The 14597-nt window shown below is 36.8% G+C and overlaps 1 protein-coding gene across 1 annotated transcript; it reads right to left on the bottom strand.

Annotated features, from left to right (window-relative positions):
• Positions 1-2496: 2496 nt before the first annotated feature.
• LOC134484885 (vomeronasal type-1 receptor 4-like) lies at positions 2497-3458 on the bottom strand. Its single transcript, XM_087609997.1, has one exon. It carries the CDS (start codon positions 3412-3414, stop codon positions 2497-2499), a length of 918 nt encoding a protein of 305 aa, XP_087466123.1. The 5' UTR covers positions 3415-3458.
• Positions 3459-14597: the final 11139 nt, after the last annotated feature.

Below are 14597 nucleotides of genomic sequence, written 5' to 3'. Positions count from 1 at the left end.
TCATGAAGTCATTGTTTTTGGTAGCTGAGTAGAACTCCATTGTTATAGATGTACCACATTTTCTGTACCCATTCCTCTGTTAAAGGACATCTTTTTTTCCAGCTTCTGTCTATTATATAATAAGGCTGTTATGAACACAGTGGAGCGTGTGTCCTTGTTATCTGTTGGAGCATCATTTGGGTATATGCCCAGGAGTGGTATAGTTGCATCCTCAGGTAGTATAGTGTCTGCTTTTCTGAGGAACCTCCAGACTGATTTCCAGTGTGGTGTTACCAGCATACAATCCCACCAACAATGGAGGAGTGTTCCTCTATCTCTACATCCTCTCCAGCATCTGTTGTTACCTGAGTTTTTGATCTTAGACATTCTGACTGGTGTGAGGTGGGATCTCAGGAGTGTTTCATTTGAATTTCCATGATGATTAAGGATGTTGAACATGGTTCTTTCATTCCAGGGCTTGGATATGAGGTGACCAAAATGTAGGAGAAGGTATAGAGAAAGAAGATTCCAAGAGGTAGGTGAGTCATAAAGGTATTGCCATGAGGGCTGGCCAATTGAAATTTAGATCAGCCCACACAGACCATGGGTAATCATATTTCGGGGTTAATGGTGTGTAAATAGATCCCTATGCCAGAGAGATTATATATTTGCCCTGTTGCACTACTGCGTATGGCTTATTAGAAATATAAAAGGTGTGTGCCTTTTATCCAGAAACCAAGTGATCAAAGGTTTGGGACAAACCCCCAATTGAAATGAAACATTTGTTCAGTAAGAGTCTGATCCTTGCAACTTCAGTGTGATGGTTTTTATTTTATCCCTTTGTATTCTGTTAGGTTTTGATGTTATTTTGTTTTGTAATGACAGAAAAGGACTTCATTTCATGGGAGGGGACAAAATGGGTGGAGAAGAGTTAGAGAAAGCTGTAGTCAAAATATATTTATAAAAATATAATTATTTTCAATAAAATGTTAAGTAAAATATTTCTGGAATATAGCATAATAATCAAGCGAATTCTGTCACTCAGTCCATTTATGCAATACATCACATTTACTGGTGGCTATATATGGAATAATTTCTGCATGGAAATATTGTTTTGGTGTTTTATTTAAAACTAAAACCACTTCATTGTAATGAGCACATAAATAAAAGAATTAAAAAATCTACAATGAAATAACTAATAAAGGAATACTTGCTCAGGCCAATTTTCTGTACATTTCAATGAACTGCAGATGTTAGAATAGTCATGATATAGCCATAGAGCTTTACTTAGGGTTCTATGCTCTCTTTAGCAATTATAGTTTTATACTCATATGCATCAGAAAGGAAAATATATTGATAACATTGAAAATTAAAACATTATTTTATATCATATGTTTTAAATTCTGGATACTTTCACCTGCCCATCATCTATATTACCTTTCTAGGTATGCTTTAGAAATGTTATAACTGAAGTTGCACTTCTTATACCTAGACATTATAGGATAAGATCTGCATAAAGGAAAACACGTGGTCATTTTTCTTTCTGATTTAGGTGATGTGGCTAAATTTTATCCATTATCAATCAATTTTCATAAATATTTTGTGATTTCATCTTTCACAGTGTAGAATTATAGTACATTTTTGTGTGAAAAATTGAATATTTGATTCACATGTTTATGGTTATATGGCAGAGATATGCTTCATTGATAAATAAACAGACCAGCAATCATCACTAATAGGCAAATATTTCTATGTTATAATATGAATTTTTCTCAGTCTAGGTCCAGGAATAGAAGAGCTGGTCAAACAGTTGAGTTTTCACATCTCGGGAGACCACAAAAGTGGTTTCCATAATGTCTATATTAATTTATTCAAAGCTCTTTTGATGAAGATAGCATTACTGTGATGCCAAACCAGATAAACACAGAATTACAAGGGAAATTTATAATCAAATATCTCTAATGATGAAAAATATCTCAATAATATTTTATTTAAAAAAGCTCAAATAATATCAAAAAATATCATTCATCTTGAAATGATTTTTGTATGAGATAAAAAATGTAATCTTATTTTTTGGTACATGCTACAGCAACTAAGATAGGATCAGGGCTACCCAAAGAAGAAGTATTTGATCATCTACGGTTTCAGTTTTCTTTTTTTTGTTTTTTTCTTTTTCTTTTTCTTCGATGTAGGATCTTCAGGCTGTCTGTGAAATTCTAAGCAGCTAAGCTGCCTGACAAGATGAAACCAACAAGAAAGTCAGTTTTATGGGCAGATTTCCCCGCCTGTATTATTTATGCAGCAGATATAAAAGGAAGACTTTCAGGAGTACAATCATAATATGATGAGTTCATGTGGGCTACTGATTCAACCAATTGACAAACTCCATTCTAAATTTGGATAACTTTAACAAAGAGATAGTCCTATGTTTTAATTATTTTAGTGACTTTTTGATGAAGAGTGTGAGATCACAATTGGAAATCAAGTAAAATATATCACTCAAATACTTAAATATGATTAGGAGATTTTATTCCATATCCAGATCAAACTGAATCTGGGCATAAAAGAGTAATGACTCATAAGAACAAAGTGTCCAAAGGATGGAAAACACAGAGAAGTGAAGCGAGTGACATTCACCAGCCACCAACTGTGATTATATAGAAGAGCAATGCAGCCTTGTAAGACAGAGGAGAGAGTATAAAATGCCAGGAAGGTACACACCAGGACTAGGATCTTCTTAGTGGCTTGAGATTCTGGTGAGTTTTTGCTGGAAACAGGACAGCTGTGTATGTGTTGAGTCCTCTGCTTGTGTCTGTACAGAATGACAATCATGGAGACACTGGACCAGGCAATGAGCACAGAAAAGAAGATTTCAGGGCACACCACTAATGATGTATAGAGTACGGCATTGATATCATCACCCCCTCCAGTAGAACAGTACTTATAATCTCGGTTTCTTGTAGTGTTTTTGCTATTGCTTTTGACAAGTATGTAGACAAAGAAAATGAAATTTATACTTTTGGACATGACCCAGAGAGAAGAAATGGAGCAGCCAATACACTTTGCAGCTTTCAACTTTTGATTTTCACAACAGGATTCTCTGTTACTGATGCTGATGGCTTGGAAGACACTCAAGAGACAGGTTGTGCTAATGGACACACTACGGCCCACCCTTTGAATGTACAAAATTAATCTGCATCCAAAATCATTTAAAAAGTTCTTCAATCCAAAAGCTACCAGTGTGTGGGGCATTCCTTTAGAGAGAACTATCAAAACATTGAATGCCATTAGGTGCATGAGAATCAAATCTGTGGGCTTTAATGCATGTTCTGTACAGTAGAATAGATAGTGGATAAGAAGAAAGAAATTCCCCAGAATTCCTATTGTAGTTTGTGATAAGAAAATTATTTTGACTGCCAGATTCCAGAAGTCCATTTTTTAATTGTTCCTGATTCTCTTTAGATTATGGCCACACCCATTTTCTGATCAAAATGATTGAAAGGTATCAATAATCTGAAGAACTACTGAGAGGCTAAATCAGATTGGTCCCTAAAGCTCAGGAATACAATGTCAGTATAACTCTAATCTATGTACTCTATGTACTGTAACAATAATTTCTGGAACTTTTTGACAATAGTAATTATAACTTACAATACATACTTACAACACAATACTGTAAGATGGCTGAAGGTTTCAAAACAGACCTGTGAATTGGAAATATGCTTTCATAATCATAGTATATGCAGCATTTAAGATTACTTGGGCTGTGAGAAGCAATGAAGAGAGAGAACTAGTGCTAATAAGCATGATCCAAGATAACTCAAGACTGTAACTAAATACTGGTACTTTGTGTCATAGTATAAAAGAAGACAATCTTAGTGACTACTACCAACCTCAAGCACATCAATTCTTAAAGCACATTTCATATAATATTAAGTGGCAGATAATGAAAAATTAATAATACCATTATATCTATCTATCATCTATCTATGTATCTATCTATGTATCTATCTATCTATCTATCTAGAGTCATAGATAGGAACATTTTTATCAAGAGTATGAAACGCTTAAATGATGGTTCATGACAACATATACATTATTAAGTTGGGAGATAGCTCTTATGCAATGTTACAGAACACAGACATACATGCATGTGCTGTTACAGACCTGGGGACATTCTGTGTCATGCAATCTCACAGAATCTAGACCATGGGATTTCCCTAAAACTATTATCTCTCTGTTGCATACATTCCCCTCATTGATTGCCTTGTCTGCCATCAGTGGAAGAGGATGCAACTAGCCCTGCAGAGCCTTGATGTGCCATGGTTGTGTCGGGGGGATTCCCAGTTAGTGTCCTCCCTATCAGTGGTGAAGGGGAAGGAAGGATGGGCAGTGACCAGGATGAAAAATAAATAATAAATAAATAAAATAAAATACACAAGTGGGAGAAACTGCATGTGTAATCATCATGTTCTACTCAAAAGATTACAGTGAAAATGCTGGGAAAGAAGACAGTGAGTTAGTCAGCCCATCCATGCAGTGCAATGGGAAAAAATCTCATAACATCATATTTTATTTCTGCAAGTCAAGTTGTCATCAAATTCTTTGTAGGTCAAGAGCGATCTTATTGCAATGTCTGACAATACCAACTGTGACAGGAGGTTCAATCAAGAAGCCCCAGTGGGGGAAATACTGCATTACACAATAATGAGCTATGCAGGGACAGTGAACGGGACAGTGAAGAACAGGGACAGTATTGATAGTGAAGTCAGGAACATGTAAAAGTTAAAAGAAAGTAGGGAAATGAGCTGAGACCTTAAGAACTATCAGATATTTATAGGTTGCTTCCCCGTACACTGACACTTCAGAACATCCTAGGGAATGGCTAAGGCAGTGAATAAAAAGTCCTGTCTCAAGTAAAGTAAGAGAGCTTAAGAAAGATCATTATTGTTTCCCAGGTTACACATTTTAAAATGTGTGATTATATGGGAGTGAGTCTGTTTTGATCCCACATAAATAAAATGGGGTCCATAAATGGGATCAAATACCCCTATGAGATAGTCTTGTACAGGTAAGAAAGCATGTAAGATAAGAGAGTAGAACCAGAAATGTTCACAGAACACATAAGCATGAGTTAGCACAATGAGAAGTGAGAATGAAGAATTGGTTCAATCAAAACAGTAAATAGTAAAAAGCATAAAAGAAAACCTGCTACATTGAAAGTAATTAAAAATAGAAACAAAAAAGTGAAAGAAATTTAAAATGAACAAAAACTCTACAAAGAATAGTTTAACATACTATATTTTGATATACATCTGGAAACCTAAGAACATCCTGGCCTGGCAATGGCTGTACATGTCAATAAAAACACAGTGAAAGAATGTCTATATGTGCTTACATGAAGCAAATACAAACCTATGTGACAATAACCATGACCCTTAGAATAACAACCAAAATAAATTTCTTTGTATTATAGAATAGTGTTTATACTCTAGTAATATTCTTAGGAGTTTCAACTTGCATATCATATTGATATGGTTTAATCAAAACATACACAGGATAGCCATAATTCTACAAACCCATATACACTTGAAAATATTGAAGTAGATTATACAAAACTGAAAAGAAGGAAAGAAAATGTATAAGTCATAAAAATTATTCAATTTGGTTTAAGTTTGTTGAAGGAACAGCATCTGGGGTCTGCACATAAAACTAATTTCAACTGGAGACTAATATGTCAATAAACATGATCTAATATTTATTAACAATGAAACTCATGTTTCAATTTACTAACATATTCATCAGAACAGCATCTCAAATCTGTGTGCTTTATCTGATGATAATTTATGTGTGATTTATGACATAGACTACATCGCACATTGTCCAAAACAGGACAAATGAAAACCCAACATCCTTGGAAACTTTTTAAGTTCTATTTACCTGGGCCTTTTGGCTTGATAAGAGGTCAAGAGTATTTTTAGGAAATTGATGGCAGTGCACCACACTACCAGGTCTGAGAAGATGGAAAAAGGTACATGAATTGACAGGTCTCTGTATTACAGGAGTTGCTACAGATTTTGAGATTTGTATGATTGCACCTTATATCTTTATCACGTATTTGAGGATTTAGTATTTGGATATCCTCCTGAATTTAGTGTAGTGAAGTAAGGCACAATATTAAATAAAGAAAACAGAGACCAATGTCCACCACAGTATGAGAAAACTCCTAACCTTAGATCTGTGCGATCACTTGGTCCAACCTGGATATTTGTCTTGTGGCCATAGAATTCTGCACACAAGAGTGTGGTATGGTGACACTGGTCACATCCACTGAAATTCAATATTCTCACTCATAAATATTCACTTTTTAAAATATTAAAAACAGTTAAGTGTTAAATATTTTTTTAGTTAAGTGTACAAATAGCACTGAAATTGTATGTTGCTATTCACTCTGGTAGATACTTTCTTTGATGTTTATGATTGTAGGATCTGGACAGTAGCATTACATATACAGCCAAAAAATGAACTTAGAAACACAAAAAGTAAGTGAGACTTAATACAAAAAGTGCTTAGAGGGCTGGGGATTTAGCTCAGTGGTAGAGCGCTTACCTAGGAAGCGCAAGGCCCTGGGTTCGGTCCCCAGCTCCGAAAAAAAAGAACCCCCCCCAAAAAAAGTGCTTAGAGACAAAGTGGATACTTGCAGGTGGTGAACATGGCTAGTGTGGCACAAACATTGTCACCTTAGTCTTTCCTCACAAAGCCATGAGATATGTTCCTAGCATAGTCCAGATCTCCATACATTTTCTGTTCATCACTTGGCATTTTGTTCACTTTGTATTTTATTTTATACATTTTTCTGCAAAAAGTTTTAATTTGGGGGCAATGGAGAGAAGTTAAGGGCCACTTGCTTTTGCAGAGGATCTGGGTTTGTTTTCCAGAACCAACATGGTGGATCATACTGCTTGTAACTCCAATATCATTGGTTCTGAAATAGTCTACTGGCCTCTGCAGTGCTGCATTCTCATAACACACACACACACACACACACACACACACACACACACACACACACACAAACACACCAGACATGAAAGGAAAAACATACATTTATATAAAATGAAAAATAGATATATTAATGATTTTAAAACTAACTTTTCACTCTGAAATAATAGTTTATTCTTTAGGATGATATGAAATCTTAATGGTTTGAGCTTTTAATAAATTGTAATAGTTCCAGTGTGGTCTGATCTGATGGAATGTTGTCTCATTCATAAATTGCATTTCAGAAGCACAAGATGGACTTGATGTTTAATAAGATATTAGAAATATCGATTATTGCCACTGAAGTTGAAAAGGAAGAAATGCAGATGAATTGCTAGTAATATTACCCTGTACAAAAATGCAACATGAAACACTAACATACTTTCAAGAAGTAACTAGAAATGAAAGTTATTGAAGAATTTCCTTTAAAATTCAGCATGTATTTGCTTTCTTAAATGTATTTCTCTCGTGATAGGGTCTTGCTATATAGCATTAGCTTTCCTGGAACTCACTATGTAGACCCAAATGTTCAGATTAAAGGTTTTAAACAAACACCTATATTTTTGCCCTTTTCCATATTGATGGTTTTACTATAATAAATTTATGATTCATTCAAATAGAGGACATGAATGCAAGATAAGATAGTACAACCTGATGAATGCAAAACCTTAAACGTTGTGATTGAGACATCTTGTGTTCTATGTACAGTGCTTATTGTATGATTGAACCAGGGACAATAAGTCATATGCATTTAGTCCTGGCCATTATTTCTCAAAACTCATACTTCATCTTCCTTTCCACATTACCTTCCCACATTCAAGAGGCAGAAACTTCACAGCAGACATAGTACCAATGACCCCTTGATACAGACACTTTACTGATTATAGTGAAGTGTCACATATGAATTCTTTTCACTCCACAAACATAATCACACCCTGCACTTCCCAGGAGTGCTTCTTATATGTTCTTATATGGACTTATATGTTCATTCTAACACATCTTATGGAATGAAACCATGATAAATTAAATGATAATATAATAATTCAAATTAGTTTACAGATCATGCATAGTAAAGTGAGCTTTCACATTGGCTTATTACCATAATCACTCAGAACATTCAGAGATAGGTGGTATTGTCCTGATGTTACCTATGGTCAAACTTATTGGAGGACTTATATTACAGTAATAATTGACATGGACTGGAACATTTTTAACCTTTTCAGTCATTTCTTATGTATGGAATTACTCTTGTGTCTTATCTATTTATTTCACGTATCTGTTTCTACAGCAGTTTCCTATTAGCAGACCTGGCACTTACCCTCGCCTCTCTTCTTCACAGTCTCTGCAGGCTGAATAACAAAATTCTTACCTGCTTTCTTGCATATATAGGATGGTGATTTCATTGAGCATGTCTAGATTTATTAATAAGCAGTTCCATAAGACAGGCAGCTTAAGGTTGAAGTAGAAGTCTGTGACTCTCTGATCTCACCTCCCTCCACAACAGCAATTTTCATTTAACTTTTAGTGGCAAAGACAGCACTGGCTTTGGGAGACAAGATAAACTATACAACTCTTCTATTTTTAATTAACGAAAAATCTTTAGAGAAAGTTTCTTGTTAATTTATCCAAAGGAATAAGATATTTTTAATAGTGTTTTCATGATCCCTAAGTGCTCCCCAGGCCTCCTGTGGAAACTGAAAGAAACTTTGTGGGCATATTCATGAGAAAGTTCAAGAAGTCTCTGTGGTTATTTGGATTTGAGTCTGTGCTGATATCCTCCAACACTAATCAAAATAGTTAATTTTTCAATTTACAATACTTATTACATAAAATGTTTAAATTCTTCATATAGGCACATGTGTTTTACTCAAGTCTATGAATAATTATTTCCTTTGAATTCCTTCCTTTTCTTATACAACCACCACAAGTCCCACCAAATTTCACCTGTTTCTCAAAACAACCAAACAAAAACTAAAGAGTGATACTCATATGTGCCTAGGGCAGTGGCATGAGTAATCTCTAAAAAGTTCAAATATTAAAGAAATCTGATGCTTCCTCTCTCCAAAGCCAGTTGTTGCCATTAGTTCTTCAACTAGGAGTGGGAATTCTGACCTTCTCCTCTTAGGTGGGACTTTTCTATGTTGATCTTGTGCAGGTTTTGTGCATACAATCATAAGAAGTGAAGTAACATGTACAAGACCACTGCTCTGTCTTGGCAAAACGTATTTACTAGGAATCATCTACCACCATGAACTACCTAATATTCACTCTTTCTACTTTTTCTTCCGTGATATCCCTGAGGACTGGAAGAAAGAGTTTTACATAGATGTTTTATATTTTATCTGGGTATTTCAGAGTCTCTTTCAACACCTTGAATAAATGTGGACCTTTTAGCAATCTCTAAAATATGTCAAAAGCTTCTATAATAAGGGGTGAGAAAGGTGTAAAGATATACTTGGGTATAAAGGTGAGAGTGTGAGAGGAAAAGGTATCGTTGGGTATAAAGGTAAGATTGTAGGGGCAGTTTATTTCTATGTTATTTTTAGCAGCATAATAGTATTAAGGTCTTTCCTTGATGATGAACCAGCCCTATGACTCTTAAGTTCAGCACTCACTTTGTTACAAGAAATCTTCATTTCTGTTTACTATAAAACTCATCTCTCTGTTTCCTAGAATATGGCTTATCTCAAACCTTAACTCTGTTTCTCTATCTTGACCCCCATCCTTTCTTTGTAGGTAGATTGGTGTCCCCCTCCTCCAGGGGGTTCTTGTCTGACCACTGGAAGTTCAGGTTCCATGTCCTCACTGTTGGGCATTTCAACTTAGGTCACAAACATTTAGTCCTGGGAATATCCACCATCCTAGGTCCCTGGGACTTTCTAGAGATTCTCCCCACCCCCAATCCTTGGCAACTATGTATTTCCATTCATTTTCCTGGCCCTCCTGGCAGGGGTCCTGTCTCTTTCCATACCTGATCTTTGCTACATTTCCACTTCGCCTATCTCCCTCAGGTCCTTTTCTTCCTCTGCCTTTCATGAGGATTTTAATCCCTTTCTAAGTGGGATTTAACCATCATCATTTTCGAGCCTTCAATTTATTTTACCTTTTTTCCATTTACGGGGTATATCATAGGTACTCTGCACTTTTGAACTAATATCCACTTATCAGTGAGTACAGTAGTCATGTTCTTTTGGGACTGGGTTATCTCAAATAGAATGCCATTTTCTTTCTTTCTTTTTTTTAATTAACTTGAGTATTTCTTATATACATTTCGAGTGTTATTCTCTTTCCCGGTTTCCGGGCAAACATCACCCTCTCCCCTCCCCTTGGTTATGGGTGTTCCCCTCCCCATCCTCCCCCCTTGCCGCCCTCCCCCCAACAATCTAGTTCACTGGGGGTTCAGTGTTAGCAGGCCCCAGGGCTTCCCCTTCCACTGGTTCTCTTACTAGGATATTCATTGCTACCTATGAGGTCAGAGTCCAGGGTCAGTCCATGTATAGTCTTTAGGTAGTGGCTTAGTCCCTGGAAGCTCTGTTTGCTTGGCATTGTTGTACATATGGGGTCTCGAGCCCCTTCAAGCTCTTCCAGTTCTTTCTCTGATTCCTTCAACGGGGGTCCTATTCTCTATTCAGTGGTTTGCTGCTGGCATACGCCTCTGTGTTTGCTGTATTCTGGCTGTGTCTCTCAGGAGAGATCTACATCCGGCTCCTGTCAGCCTGCACTTCTTTGCTTCATCCATCTTGTCTAATTGGATGGCTGTATATGCATTGGCCACATGTGGGGCAGGCTCTGAATGGGTATTCCTTCTCTGTCTGTTTTAATCTTTGCCTCTCTATTCCCTGCCAAGGGTATTCTTGTTCCCCTTTTAAAGAAGGGGTGAAGCATTCACATTTTGATCATCTGTCTTGAGTTTCATTTGTTCTAGGCATCTAGGGTAATTCAAGCATTTGGGCTAATAGCCACTTATCAATGAGTGCATACCATGTGTGTTTTTCTGTGATTGGGTTATCTCACTCAGGTGATATTTTCCAGTTCAAATCATTTGCCTACAAATTTCATAAAGTCATTGTTTTTGATAGCTGAATAGTATTCCATTGTGTAGATGTACCACATTTTCTGTATCCATTCCTCTGTTGAAGGGCATCTGGGTTCTTTCCAGCTTCTGGCTGCTATAAATAAGGCAACGATGAACATAGTGGAGCACATGTCTTTTTCCTATGTTGGGGCATCTTTTGGGTATATGCCCAAGAGAGGTATAGCTGGATCCTCAGGCAGTTCAATGTCCAATTTTCTGAGGAACCTCCAGACTGATTTCCAGAATGATTGTACCAGTCAGCAATCCCACCAACAACTTTTAATAGATGAATAGGATTCCACTATGTAAATGAACCACATTTCTTGTGTCCTTTCTTTACTTGAGGGACACCTGGGCTACTTCAAGTTTCTGGCTCTTTAGAGCCTGCCCTATCTGGTATTGCAACACATACCCATAAAATAGCCAAACCGAGCCAAGAAGTAGGCATGTTGATAGGAGCCCGATATTGCCGTCACCCGAGAGGATCTGCCAAAGCAGGACAAATACAGAGGTGAGTATTTTCAGGCAACCAGTCAACTGAGAATACGTTCCTCATTGGAGGAGTTATATAAAGAAATGAAAAAAATTACAGGGCTTGGAATCCCATAAGAATAACAAAACCATTGAACCAGTGCTTGAAGGGAGTAAATCACCACGCAAAGAATAGACATGGACAGCCCTATGGCTCTTGCTGCATAGGGAGCAAAGGATGGCCTTGCTGGGCACAAATGGGAGGAGAAGCCTTTGGTTCTGCCAAGAAAGGACAACATAATGTCAGGGTGGGGGGGAAGGAAGGGGTGGGTGGATATTACATTCCTCATAGAAGAAATGAGATTGGAACAGGATAGGCAGTTTATGGGTGGGAGAACAAGAGAGAGGATAACATTTGAAATGTAATTTTAAAGATATCCAAAATATAATATTCAACAAAAACTAAGTGGTTTCTGCCTGTGTCCAGTGCTGAACTGGTCTTACAGCTCTCTGTAACCAAATCCCTTTGGGGAAAGAGCTGAACTCTCAGAAGTGCAGACAATCCTGAGAGCTCAGAGGAGACAACTACTTGTGTTTATATGTCTGGCCCAAGAGGAACCTGCCTAGTACACTCTGGACACAGGAAGTTAGGAGCAGTCAGGAATAGGACCATTCTGGTTTCTCCATGTATCAAGACCTGAAAGCATGTCAACACGAACACTGACACACCTGAAAGCAAAGGTAACTCCAATTCCTCTGCTCTGAGTGACCCACATGGCACCTCAGGACACACAAACTCTGGAACATTTTGGGAGAGAACCCTTTGGGTTTTTTCCTATGCCTAGAGCTGAACTGGTCCCACAGCTCTTTGTATCCAGATCTGGGTGTAAGAAAACAGGTCTACAGGAGTGCTGACACACAGCCTTACAGGAGTGTCAAACAACTGTCAGATATGGCAAGAAAATCTAAGACGAGAGACAACCGTACAGTGAGTGGCAAGCACAGAAACCTAAGCCAGAGAAAGAAAGATTACCTGTCATTATCAGAGACCAGGTCACCCACCAAAGCAAATACTGGATATCAAAACACACCTGAAAAGCAACCTATGGGTTTAAAATTGAATTACATCTCATGATGATGACAGAGGACTGTAAGAAGGACATAAATAATTCATTCAATGAAATATAGAACAACACAGGTAAACAAGTAGAAGCCCTTAAAAGGAAACACAAAAATCCCTTAAGAATTACAGGAAAATACAACCAAACAGGTGAAGGATTTGAACAAAAACATTCACGATATAAAAATGGAAATAGAAACAATAAATAAATCACAAAGGCATATGACCCTGGAGATAGAAATCCTTAGAAAGAGATCAAGAGTCATAGACACAAGTATCACCAACAGAATATAGTAGATAGAAAAGAGAAACTCTGGGACAGAAGATACTGTAGAAACATTGGTAATGTAAAACCAAAAAAGGTCCTAAACCAAAACATCTAGGAAATCTAGGACACAATGAGAAGATAATACCGAAGGATAATATGTATAGAAGAGAGTGAAGGCTCCCAACTTATAGACCAGTTAATATCTTCATCAAAATTATAGAAGAATATTTCCCTAACTTAAAGAAATAGACATCTATAAATATACAAGAAGCCTACAGAATTCCCAATAGATTGGACCAGATAAGAAATTCCTCCTATCACTTAATGTCAAAACCAAACACAGAAAACAAAGACTATTAAAAGCAGTAAAGGAAAAAGGTCAAGTAACACATAAAGGCAAGCTTATCAGAATTATAACAGATTTACTAGCAGAGACTAAGAAAGCCAGAAGATCCTGGGGAGTTGTCATACAGACTAAAGAGAACAACAATGCCAGCACACGCTACTATATCCAGCATAACTCTCAATTAACATAGATGACGAATCCAAGATATTCTATTGCAATACAGATTTACACAATATCTTTCCACAAATACAGCCCTACAAAGGATAATACATGGAAAACTCCAACACAAGTAGGGAAACTACACTCTGGAAAAGGCATGAAATCAATCTCTTTGCCATGAACCCAAAAGAAGAAAGCCACATAAATATAATTCCACCTCTAATAGAAAAAAATAGCAGGAAACAACAATCACTATTCCTTAATATCTCTTAATAAAAATGGACTAAATTCCCTAATATAAAGATATAGACTAAGAGACAGGATATGTACAGAAGACCCAGCATTTTGCTGCATAAAGGGAACACACCTCAGTGACAAAGACAGACACTAACTCAGAGTAAAAGGCAAAACAGTTTTCTAAGCAAATGCTCCCAAGAAACAGGCTGGATTAGCCACTCTAGTATCAAATAAAATCGACTTTAAACCAAAAGTATCAAAAAAGACAAGGAAGTATACTTCATGTTTATCAAAGGAAAACTCCACCAAGAAGAACTCTCAATACTGAACAACTATGCTCCAAATACAAGGGCACCTATATTCATAAAATAATTCTTATTAAAGGTCAAAGCACACACTGCACCCACACAATGATACCTGGAGATTTCAACACCCTGCTCTCATCAATGGACATATCACCGGAAAAAGAAACTAAATAGAGACACAGAGAAACTAACAGAAGTTATGAACAAAATGGACTTAACAGATATTTATAGAATATTTCATCCTAAAACAAAAGAATATACCCTGTTCTCAGCACCTCTTTGTACTCTCCAAAATTGACCATATAATTGGCGGCAAAAAATGCCTCAACAGATAGAGGATGATTGAAATAATTCTATACATCATATCAGATCACCACGGACTAAATCTGGTCTTCAATAACAACAAAAATGACAAAGAGCCCACATAAACATGCAAGGTCGACAACACTCTATTCAATGATTACTTGGTCAAGGACGATATAAAGAAAGAAAGACTCTTTAAAATTCAATGAAAATGAAGTAAGAACATACCCAAGCGTCTGGGACAGTGTCATAGCAGTGCTAAGAGGAACACTCAGATTTGATTGCCTTCAAAA

Source organism: Rattus norvegicus, chromosome 1 (assembly GCF_021556685.1).
Source record: "Rattus norvegicus strain SHRSP/BbbUtx chromosome 1, alternate assembly SHRSP_T2T, whole genome shotgun sequence".
NCBI lineage: Eukaryota > Metazoa > Chordata > Mammalia > Rodentia > Muridae > Rattus > Rattus norvegicus.
Note: the sequence above shows the minus strand (reverse complement) of the source record. Positions and strands in the feature narration are given on the sequence as shown.